Here is a 22,110-nt window from a genome sequence, read left to right as displayed (position 1 = left end):
TAAACCATTGTGGTGAATTGCATTTTTGCTGGAAGCCATACATTCGTATAGAACGACTAACACAACACAGAATAAAATATTTAAAGATATCATAAGCCCATTAACTTTCCTCGAGTGATACCTGTATGACATAATATGTTAGAACACCATTAAGAGTACCGCCGATATTAAATTGAAATTCGTGGAATATGGAATATATTTAATGTACAAGATACTCAGACTTCAGAATGCCGTATGCCATGCTGTAATAATATTAGGCCTGTTAATGGCTGATCGGGACGGTGCCTTCGTGGCAAAGGTTGGCGCTGGTTACAACAATAGTAGGATAATATATTTACAGTATTACCATGGCCAATTATATACATTTTACGGCCATTTACTAATGTACTGTCTGCGTTTTAATTCGGTTAAAACATCTTTTACATATTTCTGCCAATGTTGAACTCTAAGATGAGACTTGGAGACGAGACTTCAGACAGTAATCCATAAAACATCTTGATGTTATTAACCAAATAGGATTATTTTAAGTAATAATGTGTTTACAACAAATTTACCAATAACGTATCCTCTTGAGGAAAGGGTTTGGTACTCTATAATGCTTATTACAGCAAGACCGGTGATCATTTATATAGTGATTTTCAGAACTACAAGCAGAATTTATTTGGAAGTTTTCATATACCATTCGCCTTTTCCTTTAGATGTTTGGCACGATAGACACTTCATTGCTTGACTAAACAATGTGTATTCTGATTGTCTTCTACCTATGTACATAAGGAATGGCATGAAGCATTGAGGATATGTTATATTTACCAAGAAACAGTTTTAGATACATCATATTTCTGTGCACAATTGTATCTATTAACAACCATACATGAATGTAATCCTTTTACAATGGGATTTTTTCACCTATTGCGAAATACTTTCTCTTAGACGTATGTGAATCTTATTTTGGCTAAAAAGAAGTTATACAGCATTTTGATTATCTTTCCGGAACCTCTGTCCCTGTGTGCTTTTATTAAAGTCTCCGCGTAAAGTTTCTTTATCTATACATTTGTGTTTGCTTGTTTGGTTTCATATATAACAATGCATAGTGGATATTAATGGTATCAAGCTAAATATCATATATGTTTTACATGCATGATAGACGACGTATATTTTTACAAGTTAGATATGTTTATGGTATTTAACGGATTTGTTTAAAAATCTTTAAAAGGTAAACAAATCATAAAAAGCTGATCCAAACAAATACGGGTGATGTTAGTTCGTTCTTCGACGTGAAACAGTTTGACGTTACGCCTGCGTTACGTTGTATTTATCAATTTATTCTGTATTCTAATAAGAATCTTTCTCAAAACTGTTTTAAGTACCAAATTAGAGGAAACTAGAAATGTGTACGGAAATTGCTAGATGAAAAATAAATTTATTCAATCTTCGCACAACCTTCGTTGTATATCACGATCATTAGTATTTGCCTGTGTTAGATGACAAGACATGTTTTTGGACAACGTTGAAGTGATATTGTGGAGTTCTGATTCTTAAAAGCTTTTTTAACAACTGCTATTTTACTATCGATCTTCAACACATTTTTAACATAGAAAAGGATGATTTTCTTTAATTTGTCATAGAAGTTCAAGTCATCATGTTTTGGTAGAATGATACGGAACATAACTCCTAGAAAATGGAACGGTTCAGGAGACAAACTGCATTTTTTATAATCAAATATCCCATTCTTCCAATCCTGACCACTAATTTTTTTTCCAATATTGGTTTCAAGATGAAAAACATTGGACATGATTAGCTAGCATGGTTTACACAAAATGGATAAAATTTAGTATTATCGTTAGCTATTTATATCTTATACAATAGACACAATATGTTATGTATTAGGTGAAAAAAATCGATATCGTGTGTTCTTTTAACATATAGCAAACAGGCAACTGCTACTATTAAAACAATGGTTATGGATTGTTGCTTATAAGGAGTTCAGAGTTACTCTATGCAGAAATATGTTACACGAAGAAAGTCTTTATAGGAAATCGGTATTTTACTTCAAAATAATAAAGACATCTTGAAGTTGACCTGGTTACCGAAGCTACGCAAATGTTTAACTTCCTATCATTTCGGTAACAACAACAGATTATGTCTAGTTGTCATATGTTCCTTTCTATTGCCGTACAATAACAATGTATGCAAGATATCCCAAGTGAAAAAAGAGAGAAAAAGGAGGGGGGAATGTTATTAGATACAACACATTAAAGTTACTGTATGAATAATGATGCGACTTTTATCATCATTATCTCTCTGTTATTCTGAATATCGAGTCCATGAGACTCCTCGGTTCGTTTTGAATTCTAACCAGACATTATTAAAAAAAATCGTATTGCAATTTGTAATCTGCCCTCTTTCCCCATTTTGTAAGCTTGTTTGTCGTTTGTGCTATCTTCAGTTTAACGAATTTCATTATTATTTGATTTGCTCTTTCAATAGTATTCAGTTTATTTTGTGTTTCTTGGAAGGCTTGGTATGTTTACGAGAATCATTTGGCCAACCACAATGCTCCCAAAACTAAGGACTTAGGAAACATTCACAATGTGCACAATATCTTTTGCCTTTGAATCAGGAACACCATAAATAATTAAATGGTAATTTTTGCTTCAAGCCCCCCTGATATTTGGCTTATAATCTCGATACGACGAAGCAGCCTAGCCATTCATTTTTATCATTGAAGAATTCCTCTCTCTTTTGTAGTTTGGCCTGTTCTGCACTCATCGTTGAATGTTTTTCGTAAATTAATGTTTTTCCTTCTTCCAGGCATTCATTTTCCACCTAAAGTGTCCCTATGTTTCTAAGCTCTACAACGCAACTGACAATTTCCTGTTGTCCTTACAATCATGTCTTTTAGATTTCGCTATATTACGTTGTCGATTGTCCTGGGAACCATTTTGATATAATTTCCTGTGGTCTGGCTGTATTCTTTGTGAATATTTGCTGTTGGACCTCCCTTTAGCTACACATTAAACCTCGCATCATATAATCAGAAATGTTACCATGACACACGGTTTGACCACGTGGTCCCCTATAGCATTCCTTGGAAAAGTGTGTACATGTCCACGTGTTGCCCTGATGTACAAGGTCATTGCAGAACTGCTAGTAAAATTTGATTATATATTATTTTGTTCTAGTTTCTGGGTTTAAATCAAAATGATAGAAACAATCATTATATCATTAGATATCAAATTAAAAATATGCATAAGATGACATGTCATGTATCTCAGGATAGCATTGCAATCATAACAATTCAAACGAAGGCGATATTTGCGGAAGTAACAAGAATTGTTTTCAAACGGAAAAAGTAAAATTGTTTAAAGACACTAATCGATAATCGAAAAATCTCAATTCATTTATGTAATACTGATTCTCACGAGTAATTTCCAAAAAACTACAGTTTTCTTTGGTCCTATTGTTTTCATATGTAACCTCACTCACACTTAACCTTTATTGGTATTCTCAGTTTCCTTTTAATCTGGATTTAATTTACTCCGACCTCTGAATCGAGTCAAATGAAATTAAATAACAGCTCTTGAAAGATAGTGACCTTTAGCCCTGATGGCGTTTTAAGACACTAATTAAGCACGCCATGCAACGCAACAAGGAAGCAGGCCATGACTGCATTGGAACAATGCGATTTCGAAAGAAAGATTTTGGATGCAATTTGTCAAAGTCTAATTATTTAACACTTCGATAGAGGAAAGTGCTTCATTCCGATACAAAACAAATAGGAAGCGTTACAGAATCCAACTAACAAGGAGCTGAGAATAACCTGAGGTGCCTTCTAGACAGGGAAAAATCTAGATACATTAGAGAAGCGGTGTCGCAGAATACACATTGCATGGTAATTATCTGTTGATGCTGGCCTTACATCTCTAAAGGTCAATGGACAACACTGTCCAAATTCTATTTCTTTTGCAGTAGTTTTCCCATTAAATTATCATTTATTCTCAAAGGACGACTGACCCTAACCTTGGTTACTGACCTTAACCTTGGTTGCAAGTATTTTTCGTAACATGTCAATTAATTAATTCAATGTGTTTTCCATCGTGATATTTCATAGTCATTGGTGGAAATCATAGTTTTTCTGATTACATGTCATCGTTTGCCTGGTCATCATTATTTGTCCAGTAAAGCCTACATATAAATGACAACAATGAGTGCAAAATGTATATTTTTCACTAATAAAACTGAATAGTGCTAGATAAAGCTTACCAATCACAAGGTTATCAGCACCGATCTCACGTTTTGTGATTAGTCTTGCGCAAGAGTATGCGATCTTCACACTCCTTCACGGTGTACATGTATATATGTGCGTTGTTAACTTTGGTTTTAAATGTAAAGAGATAAGTAGCACATTTAGCTGTAACAGCTGAAGTTACAAGATCCATGGCATTACAAAAAGCAAATAAAACATTAATATGCTATTTTCCTCTTGAATATACTTCTTTGTTAAGGTCGTTGTCAATTACGCTTTGGTGACACCTACTACTTCCGGTACACTTGGTTGTTTTCATCTAATTTGGCAATACTCCAAAGATATATATACAATTAATTTGTTTAATAGTTTTACGACGATCCCTGAATTTCAAACGTAAATCTAAGGTTTATATTTCATTTTTTTATCGGCTACTTCATATTGTCTTTGGAGCGGTTTGACTTAATGTTTGTACAGGTACTTACTGTATAATGTGTTCGCACACTTCCTTAACTCCTACGGGAGCAAAATGCGTTATGTATAAGACAAACAAAACCTGCTTATTACGTGTAGTCATCTGACCTTAAACTAAGCGTTTGACACCTCGGAGTGTCACTAAATGTTAAGCCGATTTAATCAAGCATTAGTAATGTTATCCGGGTATTAAACCAACAACAATGTTGGCGCCATCACATTTAGGAAAATCGACATCGCAGCTCAGATTAGCGTTTGAGAAAGTCATATAGAGATATACGTCAGAGGATATACGAACTGGTCCACTTCCCCCAGGGAAACACCTTGCACACACCTTAGTATCCCGGAGCCATCAAAGTTATCTCCTTATTTTATCGCTTTAATCTGAAGTTTTTTGCAATCTGCATACGATCGGTTTGCCATTTTGCAAGAATGACGCACTTTCTCTTTCCATTTAGCGGATTAAGTTTCTGTAAATTCTTTTGAGTTTGTAATAAGATTTTGTCGAGAGCAAAAGTGAATTATCGATATGTAGGAATTGGTTTCCATCAGTAGATTGAAAACGTCCCTAAAATGTTGACATCGGCTAGCAGGTTTGTGCGACACAGTTCGAAAGGACTTTAATACTTTGTCTGATTATCAGCACAATGTCGTCATGCTTTGTTTTTGTGTTTTCGAAATGTGTATTCATGTTGAAATAAAAAAATCTCTTTTAAGAATAGTTTGGAAAGTGCGTCTTGAATTTTCTCTTGTGGATGAGTTCCCAAATTGTGCGGCTATCAGCACAACGACTTCATAAAGGCCTTGAGGGCTGCAAGCAAATAGCCCACAAAACGTCTTGTTTAACTTTAAACTTCAGTTTCCTTTCCACATTCCAGATCATTATTATTATTAATAATGTAGTCCAACAGGTTAAACATCAATATCATTTTATTTTTCGGATTACCTGATAGATAAATGGCACGATTCATTATATTCAAACTTACTAGATATCGACCTTAAATCGTCTGATATGCAAAAATTACGACAATTATTTAATTATGAAGCATCTTTATCTTCCCGGCCAGATTTTGACTTTTCTTTTCGATCACTGGATTTTCCTCGTCCGCCTCCTAGGCTACAAAATGTAGACCCTTAACATCACTGACAAGCCCTTAAAAGACGAAAAAGCTGTAAGATGCATTTTTATTTCATTGTTTGGCTCTGTTTTGAACTCTTAATTTGTATTAATATGTGGTTTTGTGTCTTTTTTGACAATTTAAAAAAATTGGTATGCATTAAGCTTTATTGGTGTGTATTGTATTCGTCAAGATTTCAAGTTACTGTACTTCTCATTCAAATTCTCTGATTAATGCATTACAGTCGTGACATACCGTTTGTAAGACCTAGTCTTCAAAAGTATCGTCGATGGACCAGTAAACGTTCCTTCCGAAACATCAGATATTATTCTCCATATGACTTGCAATTACCTTCGAGCAAATTATGTCTTGTTCTTTAAAAATCACTGTTGATGCCTTAGCTTTGTGTTTACGTACAATTTCTTTACCACTTACAATAAACGATGGATGTGTGACGACTCTTTGACTATTCCTTTAAATACGGAACAGGGAAGTGAAGAGCTATGTATTAAATGTTCTAGCAAATGTTTTTATCAGATTTTGTATGTGGTTCGCTGACTACATTTGTCGTGTGGTGAACTGAACAAAGCATTGTAAATGGTTCATTTTGGAACCACGGCAACAGGTGCCTTATGACAAGAAGCTACATCCGTGTTGATACATATGTACTTATGCTATTATAGATACTGATTATATTTTAGAAAGGAAGAAAAATTTAAAAAAAATAGAAAAAAAAAAAAAAAATAAATAAAAAATAAAAAAATTAAATGAACGATAGACGTATGCATTACAGGTAATCAAACTTCAGGATGTGCGTTTGCAAATCATTTCCGTAGTGAAGCCTGCGTCGTTCAGACAAATTGTTTCTGATCTATTGAAAGCATTGTAACTTAATTAAACAAATTGCGTCATGCTTGCCTTAAATCTAAGGTGTATAGACAATATTGACAATGTTTAATTTGCCCTATATGTCGTGATAAACAATTCTTAGGTCTTTAAAGGATCTTGAACACACACATCCCCGTTTATAACATTTGTTCGTTAACTTGTCGTCCTTGAAACAGTCACATTGTCACATGGTCAGTGCCAACGCAATTTGGCAAAGTCCTTTACATATATCGAAATAGCTTTTTACACTCACAATAAAATTTCACAGCATTGGAACTGTACATGTGGTTCCCTATTAGACGGGCTTTCCTGTCCCTTTGAACTTCAATACATCAGGTCAAGGCAGGATGAAGAACCTTTCGGATGAATTTTACATGTTGGTTTGGGGATAGAACTAATAACTTTGCTAACTTCAACGTAAAGCGACAATTAAGATTTTGTAACGGGCGACAACAGGACGAGTTATGTTTAAGACGTCTATGTCCTATAACCCACGATCACTCCCAGGGTATCTATCAACGTTTTTTTTATACAGGAGATATATCGTTATCTACCGTTAATTGTACATTATATGTGTATTAAGACAAAATTTGTTTTTTATGTTATATGAAAACAATATTACCGCATATAGTGACGTCATGATGTTGACGCCGTCAAGACATCAAGGTTAAACTAGTTTCTAATAGAAATATATCTTCCATTTCAGCATGGCGTCTGGCGTTCAAGTCGGTCCACAACAAACCAAGCGGCCTCTACAAAGACCTCTTCTCTCTTTATGAAGCAGATGATACCCTGCACGCGGATGATCTTTCTGCAGTGAAAGACTTCAGCAAGAACAGCAAGCCATTTAAGTCATCACTGTTAGATGATTGGACAACGAAGAAAATAAGCGTCCAGGCGGTAAGTAATCATGTTTCCTTTTACAAATATAGATACCCCCTTTTTCAAAGAGTATTTGATATGACGTTTCAAGATAAATCATTTGAACAATTTTTAAGATATAATATGGTACATTTATAGCCTGCTGATGGAATTGAAGTCCCCGGGGTTTGCTGTAATCTTTTTGACACGTTTTAATTCATCCGCATAGTAGTACGGTTCAGAATATACACATGTACATAACACTGTTCTAAAATTATCTGATGTATGAAATGTACGAAATTTATTTAATTCTGGGCTGTTGCACCTTCCTGTCTATGTTTGACTTTTCTATTGATCACTTTGGATTTTCCTTAGTTGCCATCTAGGCTTCAAAATATAGGCCCTTAGCATCACTGATGAGTCCAAGAAGGACAAAACAGCTCTCTGATGCTGTTTAATTCATTGTTTGACTCTACTCTATCTTACTTTAAATTATGAAAAGGTGTTATTCAGTTGTGTGTCTTTTGCTCAACCATTTATATGTGGACACCCCCATATTACCCACCGCAAACCCCCCAAAAAGCGAAACAAGCATGCAAGAAAGTTCTTATACAGACGAGAGGAAAGGTTAAACGTTAAAGATACATAGAGAACAAGACTTGACTTGATATACAGGAGAGTAAATTTATTCTGATTCACTGTCGTAACCTGCCTTGTAAATCTTTTAATATCCTAGTAGGAAATATCACAACGAAACCATCAGGTATTATACACAGACATACCTTCGCATTGAAAGGGGAAATAATGTATTTTCCTAATCTGATCATAATGACGACAACAAATTTCCCGTCTTTTTCAAATCTAATCTCTTTTGCTTAGCCTTAGTTTAAGTGTTTCCTGACGGCTGTCGATATCTATTGAGAAAATCGTAATATTCGGAACAAACCCTTGAATGTTGTACTATCCAAACGGCAATTTATAAAAAAATCAACTCGTGTAATAAGAAATTAGTACTGATATTGATGTCAGTCAAGACTATATACAGGCAATTCGTTAGTGGTACGTGTACACTGGCAACAAGGAACTCTTCCACTTTTCTAATGTAGTAAGATGATTTGAATAAACAGAATGTCTTATTAGAGCATTTCAATATATTCTGTAAGACAAATATGCCCTATTCCGGTGTCCATATAGTATGGCAGTTCTAAATTTAGAAACATGGAGTTCATATGATCTGATTTATCTAATTGTCTTACTTGCACGCAACGAACTCATATCCAATTAGAACTACGAGTCATCTTAACATAAGTTGTTATCTTATATAAACCAAACTTTGAAAATAATGCAACAACGAAATATTCAAGTGATCAGCGATCGAGTATGTATTAGACCGAAACACATTAAATACCGCTGACGCATGTTATCCGGGAAAATAAGTGAAACTGGTTCCAAAGACATAATATTTGCATTAATTGAAAAAGAGCCAGGACATCGTTAATTTAAATAATCTGATGCAATGTTCATATAAGGTAAAAAGAATGTTTAGTTTGCATTGCGGTTGTTACATCGAAGTTCGAAAACATGGTTTAAAGCCAACGAAAATTGTCATTGGATTTACAGATCATTTTGTGTTCATAAAGATAGTAAGCAACATCATGTTTACTTGACCACAGCATTTGTGACGAAATACGGATTCAGGAAGAGTACGGTCGCCATATTGAAAGTTGGGAAGTGTTCTTAGAATGGTATTGATGTTCTTTACTTGTTCTGTTGTTATAAACTCAATTGATACTGTGTATCGTGACTTTCTTAGTATAGATCATGATGTTTTGCTGTCTATCAAAGTGATTACGCCTGTCTTTGTAAGAGATCATTTTTGTCAATTTCTTGCCTTTGTTTTATCGATTTTGAGATAGATTTACAATTTCGTTGATATGCTGGTATTTTCTTGTCCCAACGTCCGGTAAAACATGGTAAGTATTTGCAGTCTTGTTTTCATTCTCAACTGCATATAAGAGCTGTGGACATACATTCTAATGTCTCTGTATAGATGTAAAGTAGGTCTAGTGTAGCGGTAGTTTTTAGTGGGTGATATGTCTTTGTGTTAGAGCCTCCGCCGCTACAAAACACCTATATATATTGCGCTACATGGTATACGGAAACCTAGTTTGAACATTGATTTCCTGTTCGCGCTGACGAACATCCAGTTAACTCGTAAGAAAGAAAAACATAAACAGTTGTACTACATAAACATTTATTCGACAAATCGAAATTGTAGATTTGTAGACCCATGTCGTTCCTGGAAAGACAAATAAATACAACTTTACCGACTGTCCACACATGTCCTTAAAAACTAAACTGTTCCCTGGAAAGATCTGTTTTGCTTTTTGACGGTATCATTTTGGCCTCCTTCCGTTCCACTGCTGAAGAACTTTAACCACCGTAAACTATTTGAGGGATCCTGTCATATCAGAACACACACCGAACACCAGATCGGAACCGACAATACATGAAGTACTGCAAAGTAATAAATTTCATTAAAAAATAATGATTTTCAATATTGGATAATTTCAAATGAACATCAACAATATCTTATGAATATTCATATTGATGAGAACGTTAAATACATGTTTGGATTTGGTTTAAATTGAACTTCCATGAGATCAACAAACGAGATATGTTTCATTTGACTATAAAACGTAATTAGTTTACATTTATGAATAACTGTTGAAGTAAACACCAATAGCCCGCGACAAGAATTAAATAACAAATACCGACAAATAAAAATGTCCTTGTTTCTTTGATACTTCGATATAATGAAAAATTCGTATTCCAAATAGTTTATTGATTATAAATGCAATCTAAAATAGGTTAATTAAATCCATGTATTATTCCACGCACTGTCCTTCCAAAGGATTTTCAATGAGTGTTGGGCCAATAAGGAATCTCCATATCTCATCGATATGGTTTAAGATACTATTTATGTTTTTCTGAAAAATTGATTGTCATATAAGATTGACTATTCGGATCACATGGCATCAAATCACGTCACAATAGTCTATATTACTGATATGGCTGTAAGACATGACACAACAGCCGAATTATGTGATGAAAATAAATTGTACTTGCATGCATTTTACGTATTTTCCACTTTTCCAATTGCACTTTAACCATATACATTACCCACTAAAACATATCAAACAAATACCTAAAATCAATGCAGAATTTAAGTAATGTTAATATATATTTTCACTAGATTGGTTGTTAAAAATAATGAGTTATATTTAAATGATTTAGGTAATAAAAGTGTGGTGTAGTAGTCATGTTATGTTTGCCAGCATTTTTGATGTTTTGTTTGTTTTAATTTCGTTTTTTGTTTTTTTTTTTCGGTTTAGGTTTGGGTTTTTTTTTTGTAGTTTTTCGGTATTTATCAAACACTCATTTCAGCTCTCTACTGAGCATTTGTCAGATCACCTTAGTTTAGCGTCCTGGACAATTGGAACATCTAGGACTCTTTGTGATGTACTGTTATTGACCCAGTCCTATTCTAGTGAATTGTCTGAAGATGAATATTCTCAGGGAGAACACCCAAGCCGTAAATACATATAAATCTACGGTAATCGGTAAGGGTTATTACACTAATGTCTGTATCAGGAATTCAATAGATTTCAGAACATACTTAAGTGTACTCAAGCACCACCAAACACTGGTTATTAATGTGAAAATGTCGACCGAACATCTTTCTACATCAGCCGTTTACCACGATTATTTCCTCGGACGGAATCGAAGGGACATTTTGTTAATACAAAACTGTATGATAGGAACAAACAACAAGAAAGCCTGTCAGATAAGTCATAATTCAAGCTCAATCATAATAAGATAGGAGGAAATATAGGCAAAAGAAATATTAACATGGTGTCTGTAGACTCCTGATACAGTACAAAGAGAATAAGACCATATGATCCGGAAGAGTACTCGTCTTCTGCTTCGTCGATGGCATCTGCCACATATACATAAGTCAATCCAAGTAGATAATGTCACGATATCAAATGAAAACAAGGAATACAACAACAGAGCCAACAGACAAACTAACAAGTATCAAACACGTCCACGTTTATATTTCACAAAGAAATAGATTGTTTGTCGACGAGATCACTACGATGACCGAAATACCCATAATTTTCATCTATTTTCATCTTTTAAGTCCTGTATTGGTCAATTTGTCAGTCAGTTGACGACTTCTTGCACGAAAAAAAATGTGATAATTAGAACAGGCCCTTGGATATCGAATCAAATGCGACATATAAACACCATGTCCTTGTAGATCTTTCATATTTTCATATTTCCCCCTAGCTTTAATGCATATGAGTTTTGATTACGATTCTCTTGAAATGTTAGTACATTCTCAATGTCTTTGTAAATTGCCACGCACGATGTTCATGTTTTAATGTTTACAAAGTGAAAAACGGTGTCAGTAAAGTTTATGACGGTCTGGATTGTTGTGGTCAACAAAGTGTTTGTAAAGTATTTTGCAATATTGTGCTGTGACATAAGGAGCCTGATGCTTCTAAGAATAATATGTTTCTTTGAAAACATGTTTGTATCATCACACTGAATTATCTTTTTCGTCTAAACCTGCACTGTACACGAGGAAATGAATGTGTAACATGCATGTGGAGAACATCTTATAGGACAAATGTTCTTATACATTTAGATATAAGTATCCAAAAAACGGTAGGGTAAACTCAATCAATGTATTAAAAATTATGGAACGAATTGCTTTAAAATCATGATTTATTGTAGGATAACTAAATGATAACAATTTCCATTACAACATGTCAAATTACATCATAGCACATAACCCTAATACAGATATCTCATGATTTGTATGCTTAAAGCATATTGTGCAGTCTGTGTGTCCCTGATCTGTGACGTCATAAGAACATCTGGATTGCATCCCCTATACATAATTTTTTCTGTAAAGCTTGATGGATATTGCCTCTGGATTTCTCAAAGTTCACAATGATGTCATGCATACTGTCGCCTGATCCATCAACATACTCTGTTTCTTTTGAGGTACAATAGTAAATCGCTATAATGCACGTGTTAAATCACCTCATTTAAAGGGGTTTGCGAGTAAAGGATGGAGACATTCCGAAAAGAGATTGCATCACACGCACACAAGCAAGAATGAATTAAAGAAATACACTGATAAAAAGTTATGAACGAATAATAGGTTATGAAAGTACGAGTACACTGTTATCAGATCCGAGGTAACATAGTATATTTAACATGTATTCATTACGCTGTGGTTATCTAGGAAATCTCCAAAATATCAATTAGAAATAGACAGTCTCACATTATTGTTTTGTGTCCTGTAATAATTATCTATTCGTTTCCCTTTGTATTCGTAAGTGTGACTAGAGTGAGACAGATGTTGATCATAAAACCAATATGAGCCTTTCATAATATGTTCTGTTCGCTGTCCGGAGGTGTTTATCTAATACAAACTAGACCTTGAATTCAACAATGCCGCCCGAAGATAGACGTTACATGCATGTCATTTTTCACATCGCAAAAGCAAACACTTAATGAAATTGGTTTATAAATGGCCTTGTACTGTCAAGACGTGATGTTAATCTTGTCAGTAAGATCCTGGCTGTATCAGGATCAGTCTTAACGTCATGAATAATAGTTTGCAATATGGATTCAATATCTATCAAATATAATTACTAGTGGGCACGTCATTGAATAAAGAAAAAAAGACAAAAATAGAACTGTAACGGTAGACGGTGGTGTTGCAAACGACTCTTGTGGTAACGCCAGTTACATTTGTAACATTAAAACGTGATTTAGCGTTACAGTGACATGTAGATTGCACCATAAAACAACATGACAGTTATTAATTCCGGGTTCTGTTTCAGTCTTTTATGTCTTTCAGAATTGATTCAAGTTCAGAGTTCAAAGATGATAACTCTCGAAATAGCTTTCGATCTGAAGCTGAAACATTAAATATATACACGCATATCAAGTTTTATAGTGGGCATATTTTATACAACAATTACTTATATATAGATACCATCTGTTCTTATTTCAAACTTAATCCTTAAGGATGTATATTTTTGATGTCTGACCGAAATACGACACATTTCTAGATGAAACGTAATATCTTTGATTTTCGGTTTACATGATATACATGCTGTGTTAACTATAGTTCATAGTTGTGATTATAAGCTGACAACGCTACTTAATATGGCATTTGATAAAATTTCGCGCTAGCACTACAGTATTTGGTGGTGTAGTTGACGGCGTGATTCGGTTAATAGCGTCAACGTATCGTTTTTTTGTTGCCAAAACACACCTTCTCAGAATACATATAGAAATTTTTCACAAATCAGGTTTTAAGTTAATGAATTTTGACAAGGTGAACAAGATTTTCTGGTTTAAGGCACCGGAAGCCAGTACTTCAGCTGGTTTCTTGATCTTCGATTAACATTATACATGGCTAAAAATTTTAAAAACTTCAGTACATTGATTCCCACTTCCTTCTGCTGAAATTTTGCCCCAGTTTTGTTGAATTTAAATTATGATTATTTACTTATTGTTTTGTTAACTATATAAACTATCCGCGATTTTTACTCTGTCCAAGATTGAAGCCTTTTAAAAGTCAAATACAAAAAGAACGAAACGAAAATACCAACATATGAACATAATCATAGTCAAAACTCCAATCCAATAAAGCTAGGGCAAAAGAAAACATTTACACGGAGACTCCTGAAAAGTGTCTCTTTCTTAAGTAAGAACAAGGTATGCGACAACGGAACCAACTGGCAAACGAAAGAATTTTAATAACTTATCCTCATTTTCATTCTTTTTCTTTATTTGCAAGTAGTTTTAATATCATTAATTTAATTAAAAATCTGGCATTAAAGCATTGCAAATTCTTAACATTGAAATGAATTTCTATTACCTTCTAGTAAAAGACGAATGTGTATCTCCAGAAATGGTGCCAAAAATGTCGTCGTTTGCCGTGCGTCGTGCGTAAACGTTGTCATTAAACCCTACTCCTCTTTCATACCAAATGGATTTCAACAAAATTTATAATTTCTTCAAATCAGAACTTTGATTCAACCCCTAGGGGTCGAGGGAATTGACCCAAAGGTGGAGGTGCTGAAATTATGTTCTAAACCCTACTCCTCTTTTCTGCCTGGGTGGATTTCATCAAGCTTTGGCCTTATTAATTATATAGAGTAGGCAGTTATTTTTAAAATTCAGAAGGGCTACCAACTTTGTTGATATGAATGGCATTGGCCAACTTTCAAGGTCACAGCTATCTAATGATTTAAAATGTTTAAATTACTTCTCAATAACTAAATGGACCAGGGCGCTGATATTTGACAAACATTTCAGGTCACAAGGGTCAAAGGTGTTGAAATGCTTTAGAAACTTCCACCCAAAAAGCGAAAGGCCAAGGGTCTTGATATTAGTCCTGTATCTTTCTTTTTCATCAAGTGATACGTCCGAAATAATGGCAAATGTGTGGAGCATGTATAAATAATATGATTCCAAGTTTGCAGAAAATGCCATGATGAACCAACAATATCTTCTATGTAAGCTGTAGATTAGTTGAGCAATTCATGTTAGGCCATTTGTGCCTCTTTTATATATAGATCGTTATAGTCAAGTTACTGTTAAGATCCATTTGCCTCTTGTTTGCATTTAAATTACTAAAACCAAACTGTTTAAAAATGATCACCAGTAGAGAAGTTTAATTCTGGATTTTTATTCACTTCTCAGAAGAGCGCCTCCTAAAGTTAAGAATAACACGCAGCTCAGTAGTAGTAAACGTACTGTGCAGTCATTTGGCACTTTAAAGAGACAAACAATCAAACGTTGTCTTGTCAAACACAATGTACTAGTTTGTGCTGCTTAGTGTAAGAATGTACCTATTCCTGTGTACAATCATGCAGCAGGGTAGATGTAGATTTATGTAATAAAAGGAACTTGACATATATATTATTTGATTAATATTGTAAATGTATGTATTTTAGCGCCTTTCGCGATGAAATTGATTCTTTAAAACGATTGCGTGAACTGCATGTTTTTTCAGAAGATAATGCGCAACATTTTGTCCTGCCATATCAATCACATTTAGAATAATTTGATACATAAAGACCTATCGTACTTATAATTTTTGCTAAATATCTCTGTCGTTAGATGGTAAACACAGAGCGAAATTTAAAAAAGTAATAGGCACGAAAGGGTGTCTAAAGGAAGCGAGTAAGTCCACTAAAAGTCCTGAGAAAATAGATATATCGGGTTAAATGTTAAAATAGGATAAACTCTAATGATATTTTATATTCGATGTAGAAGACGAATGTTGGAGTAAAACTGAATAAAAATATTCATATACGATTAAAAGGGTGTGGAATGTTTATATAACTTATTCGTTTTTCATTCCACAAGGCAAGTTGTCAGGACAATCGTGTAACGGCATTCCTTGTTAAAATAATCACAAACTCATATTCAATAAAACAAACAAAAGAAATATTTACATGGAGACTACTGAAAAAAGGACAAGGCGATTACGACCATGTGTTCCGGAAGTGTCTTCGGTTTCATCGACGACATCCTCCATCTAACTGTGACTTTGTATTAGAAAGTATTATTCACAATCGTACGTGTGTCCTATAAGATGTATATGGCATGTCTGATCTTTTGGAACATTTCCCTCGTGTTGGTGGGTTGTCTGATGAAGGTGACCGTGCAGTCATCGAAACTGGACACTCCAGTTGTTTTATAAGAACTTCTAATGTATCTTCTGTACAGGGAAGCTGTGATATAGAATGAAGTAAAGAGACCGACAGATGTTAAAATGAGGGAGCATGAAAGTCAGGTATAAGAGATGTAAATGATAGAAGATACAAAAATAGGTTACACTGATGAATTAACTGCAAAGAAGAGAGCAAATTGCGGTAAAGGAATAGATTAAGGTTAATCAAAGAGTACGATCTGGTGTATTTATGTGACTGGGGAAGTGAAAATACAGAGCATACCGAATGTGGTTATCAAAGAAGCATTCAATTTCAAATTCCACATCTCATTGGTGGATATACGGCAACAACAGGACAATTGAGTGAGGTAGTGCAGTTAAAGGGACAAGAGAAAGAAACGTGCAGCTATCAATAGATTAGCTTCGAAAACTGTCGCATCCTGTATAAGAATTAAGTTGGTATGTGCAGATGTATATGGCCTTGAAATACAACGAGCAGTTACTGTCGCTAGGCTAATGGCTTTATTATGCAGGTCTCATGTCTTCAATAATTAACTCACGTAAATGAAGGATCATACAGGGTTCTTGTAAAGACTAGAGAAATTGGCAAATAAAATATCGAATCCAAAATATAAAAAAAATCAAGGCTGACTAAAAGGAAACTAGATTAATGGTTATTTTCACGATTCTTGAAGCGAGATACATAGGATTAATCAGGAAACGTAATTACAATATAGTGAATGTTTGCAGATTGCCGAAACTATATGTTCAGTTGCTTTTAACGTAAACAATGAAAAATCAATTCGATGCATTAAGTCTATAAGAAATGTTTTGAGATTTTTTTAATGCAAATCTTTGTCATAATTTCCGAATGAATTCATACGTGTGTGCACGTAGTGACACGCAACCAAACAATGCTTTATCTCCAGGACGAAATTGCTTATATTCAAGGTAAAAGGCAATTCGCTTTCTAACATTAGGCTATTAAGAATTGTATTTGTTCAGAGCTTGACATGGTCTTTAAGAGTTGTCTAACTTTTCTCTGGAGCAACGTTGGTAGTATTCTTTGTTTGTGATGTAATTTCGTGAAGTCTGGTATCCGTACTAGACAAAGCAATTGAAGACATACTCATCAGATGGTATGATGCATGCTACTGGCAAAAATATCATTTCGTTGAGATTAGCTTAAAACTCGCTTTGTATGTTGCTGAGTTAAAAAAAAGGAAAATGATTCCGAAGATGCTATTAATTCTTTGACATGTTGTTATATTCCATTTGCTGGCTCACACCAATTTTCAGCTCATTTAAGTTCGATTTTTATGCCACGCAGAATCCATGTGAAATATCATTTATATATATCTCTAGGATATTGGGTGAGGATTACAGCGTCTTTAAGCCTTTTTTCATAAAAAGTAAATGTTCTTTTTTACTCCGAATCGTATTTAAAAGCAAATCAACTACGTTAATGGAATGCATTTACTATCAAGCAAGATGTGTTTTTACTAACAACCCTCTTTATTGCTAAATGGAATTGCAGGATTCGGTAACAATTCCACTCCATTGATACACGTGTTTGTTTTCTAAATCGCCCATGTGTTACATAATATATAAATCACAGTCACTTAACAAAATATATAAATTAACATGCTTTCACATTCTCTATCGAAACCATTACAGTCCCAACAAATCTCTTAATCAACAACGCCTGGTAACGTCTTTTCACTAACGTTGCTAAGAATGTTGATAAAAAGTCAACATTCCAGTAAATCGAGGCGAGGGCGTCGCATCCTCCCGCAGAACTTACATTAGGAATCAATGATGTCTAGTAAAGTGATTAACTGACGGACATGCAGGTTGATTAGAATAATGCGGAAGTTTTCCAGTCATCATTGTGATCTTATTGAAAAATATTCTATTCCGTTGTGTGATATGAACCTGGACGTGTTTGATGCTCATTAGTTTGCCTTTTGGTTCCGTTGTCCTATACCTTGTTCTTATTTTAAGACGTGCCTTTACATACTTTAAATGACATCGGTTTACTTTGCGGAAGTTGTCGATGAAGCAGAAAACGTTATCTCTTCCGGAATAGCTTTTCATATTCTCCTTGTACTTTTTCAGGAGTTTCCGTATGAATCTTACTTTTGTTCATATTTCCCCTAGCTTTATCGAATTTCACGAGGGATTAAAATGACATATTGCTATTTTCCTGTTTCATCGTGCGACATGAGGTTAGAAGTTTCATTAACCGAAGGATATCATATAACATCATATTCAATTCATTGTTCATATGTTTATGCGTCACTACAACTTATCATACGATAATTTCTTGCATGATTATATACATACACAATCCACTAAATCTATACCTCAATATTACCATGCTAAGATAGTGTTTGTCCAGGAAGACAGATTGAAAACTTTCTCCGTTTTTTCAAGAAGAAAACAAAAGAAACATTTTACTATTTATCAAGAGATATTTTGTAACTTTCTTTTCAATCCATCACGAAATCAATACCGCCACACAACACTAAAGGTTAAGGGCCCTTCTGCTGGAAAGGTCATAAAAGAAAACCTTAAACCGGCTGAATAAATGAATAACAAAGCAGACGTGTTTAAACACTGGATTTATAAGGAAAGTCACAAAAAGAGGATTGTGGAAGAACGGTAAACAATAAATGATAGTGAGTTTAAAGATCAATCAATCGGTAACGCTAGAAAGGAGGGGATAAGACTCCTTGATAGTCGTCTCATCAAGTGCTCCGTAAGATGAATCAGTGTCTTTTCTTTCCGGGTTGTTTAGATAAAGGTTCAGGGTGACCTAACTGATATATAGGTCACACAATACTCCAAATGGTTTGTAAAGCTTAGCCCAAATATACTGCAATTAACTGCAAACAAAAGGATGTGTTGGTATACCATAATGCATTATATTCAAAATGTCTTCAAGAACGAGTTGTTATGTAAATCCTGCGCACACACGCGAAAAGAATATCAATTGCCGCGTTTGGCTTGGGCATACGTACAAACAATGACAGCTTAATTAAAATGGAATGTACCATCTGTCAGCGTAGGATAGTGTATTAGGTTTATCATTGTCTTTGCAGGTTGTAAATTCAAAGAAAAAGATGCATGTTTTGTCACCACTAGAATCGCTCCGACCTGTTCTTTTGGCATTTAATTTACTGACAAATTAGTGCATGATAAAGGTTTATCGTATCAGTTTGGGGATGGGAGATGACACAACGAGACTGTGAATATATTTCAATATGACTGAATAATATAATATAGATTTTATTAATATAGATCTATATATTATACAGAAATTTCAATATTAAAATGATGTTGTGTGACCATTTCTTACATGTACAAATAAAGTATCACATACAATGCTATTGGTTACGAACATGAATTACATTTATAATTAAATATAAAGTATGCATATCATTTAAAAAATGTGATTACAATCAGGTGCCATTAGAGAAGAAATGTAATTCCGGATACCCTACTACAATAGAAATATGCTAGCGCAGCATCAGTATGGAGGCACACACCTATCCCCACATACGAATATGTGATCCATTTTTTAGAATATTTTTTCCTACATGATCCCTTAGAGCATGCATACCGAATTCATTGTCATTTTGTGTTGCAGTTAGGCAATATGAGTTGAACGTCATGGAAGGGCCATTAAGTTCCTCTAAAAGCCAAGCATACCCACGAGATTCCCACTAATTATAATTAGTATGAGGATGTCATGTTCTAGCTAACGCTATTTATACTTTTATATGCAGGATGGGTTTCCATCTGTCATTTAAAAGATAAAATTGTAATTACGGTGCGTAGTCTTAATATCGATATAATCTACGAAATTTTACTTTACTCAACACTGAACATAAACTGCTTCATTAGAACATTTCCCATGTGACACGGGATGTTTTAAATATTTACATTATGCAAACAAATTTCAAGCTCCAACAATTTCGATAACCTGACAATGTTATAACAAAATAACAGAACAAATCAACACATTTTGTCGCTATTACAATTAAACCACTTATTCTTATCACATGTATTTGACGTTGTTCTAGAATTTTCGAATAAATGAAAATCATGCAAGTTATCTGCTTATGGTGCTAGTGCACCTTTTAGTCTAGTTTTTCATTTTTCTTGCGATGGCATTGAATTTTCCGTACTCGCCTCCTAGGCTTCGAAAGTTTGTTCTTAAAAGTGATATTAGCTTGTGTGCCATTTGTAAAATCCCTGACAAACACAAAGATCACAGTAGAACCTCAGTAACGTTTCGCTTAAAAAGGCCTAAATGTTGTCAAACAAGAATCGAACTCCGGTCGCCGGTGAAAGGGTAGTGTGTGAACGACTGCGTCACAGTCTCAAAGCAGTAATGTTTTGAATGTGTATCGGTCTCTATTCATAATTATTGTTATAAATACTCCAACCTTTCAACCTAGACGGCTTTGTGCTAATGATCACTTATCTAGTTGATCTGTGCATTGCAGTAATTTCAAGAAATTCGACTTAAGTCACTAGGCCTCTTTACATTAACTGTGCTTGAAAATGATATATTTAGGATAACAACACTTTAGATACAATAGACACAACAGGTTCCTTCACTTCAGACGTTCACCTCAATCTTAGCATACTACGATGCCTATGTAATTTACAGCACAATTACCAAAGATAACTGTCTTCCCAAGAAGCTGCATAGTAAACGTGATGATTTAAATTACCGCATTACGAGCTATCCTATTTCTGTATCGCAATGTCTTTGTCTATCTATTATCTGTTTGACTACAGTTGCAGAGCATGACGCGGTCCTTAAGAGTTTTCGAACTTTTCTCTGGGGCGACGATGGTAGTATTGTTTGTTTGTAGTGTAATTTGCAGTTGATTTGAAATTCAGCTGATCTTTTCCATAGTATCGACTGCTGACGAATAAATGCACTGAATTGGGTACCGAGAAATACAGTTTGATGGAGACTATGAAGGGTTTATGGGTTTCTCCGCAATCACATTGGAGACTAATCCGTTTCATTGTTCTATACGAATTTTACGAATGTTTGATTCCAGTTCGTCTTCTTCCTGGTGTCATTGTTATATATTTCATTCTCATTTGAAGCTGCGGTTTCACTTAGATTGACCTTCATGACAGGAGTCTTCGATAAAGCAAAAGAAATATAATATATTTTGAGTTTGGATTTTAACTTTGTAGAAATGACAGCATTCTCTTGATTTAACATTTGCTTTGATATCTAAAGTTGTCATTATTGTCAATTATTGTCGGTAGTTTAGAGGATCACGTTCTTTATTACCTAGCGCTTTCAGCTCATCATTGTGACAGTGCATATATAAATGCACATATACAAGTATTTCAGTCATAAACAACAGAGTAGGACGAATGACCTTTTTTTCCCCAAAAATACCATTCTGTTCATGGCAGGTTTACTGCTCTATATCAATGAATGTCCTGTCAACACACGATGTACCTAATAGTCTTATGAAGAGAAAACCTAATAGGACAATGGAAATCAATATTCTGTCTTATATATCTATCATATCCGTGTATAAAATATGCAAATTATCTGAGTTTTCTTTAACAACTTGTGACGAAACATGTATTATAAGCTTCTTACGCTCATTTATTATCTTTTAAGAACACAATTTATTAACGATATTTATTATTACGCAATATATCTTTCTCATATTTATCATCTGCTGTCGTCCTTTTAGGGGTTC

At 34.4% G+C, this 22,110-nt stretch overlaps 1 protein-coding gene across 1 annotated transcript in view; it reads left to right on the top strand.

The window, feature by feature from the left end:
- Nucleotides 1-22,110, top strand: part of LOC132565398 (uncharacterized) — a 168,809-nt gene that overhangs the window by 70,195 nt on the left and 76,504 nt on the right. Inside the window, exon 3 of the mRNA XM_060230040.1 lies at nt 7,433-7,626. Coding sequence (XP_060086023.1) covers nt 7,433-7,626 — 194 coding nt within the window. The remainder of the gene's footprint in view (nt 1-7,432; nt 7,627-22,110) is intronic.

Source organism: Ylistrum balloti, unplaced genomic scaffold (assembly GCF_031769215.1).
Source record: "Ylistrum balloti isolate Yb309-2 unplaced genomic scaffold, AGI_CSIRO_Ybal_v1 Utg369576, whole genome shotgun sequence".
Taxonomy (NCBI): Eukaryota; Metazoa; Mollusca; class Bivalvia; order Pectinida; family Pectinidae; genus Ylistrum; species Ylistrum balloti.
Note: the sequence above shows the minus strand (reverse complement) of the source record. Positions and strands in the feature narration are given on the sequence as shown.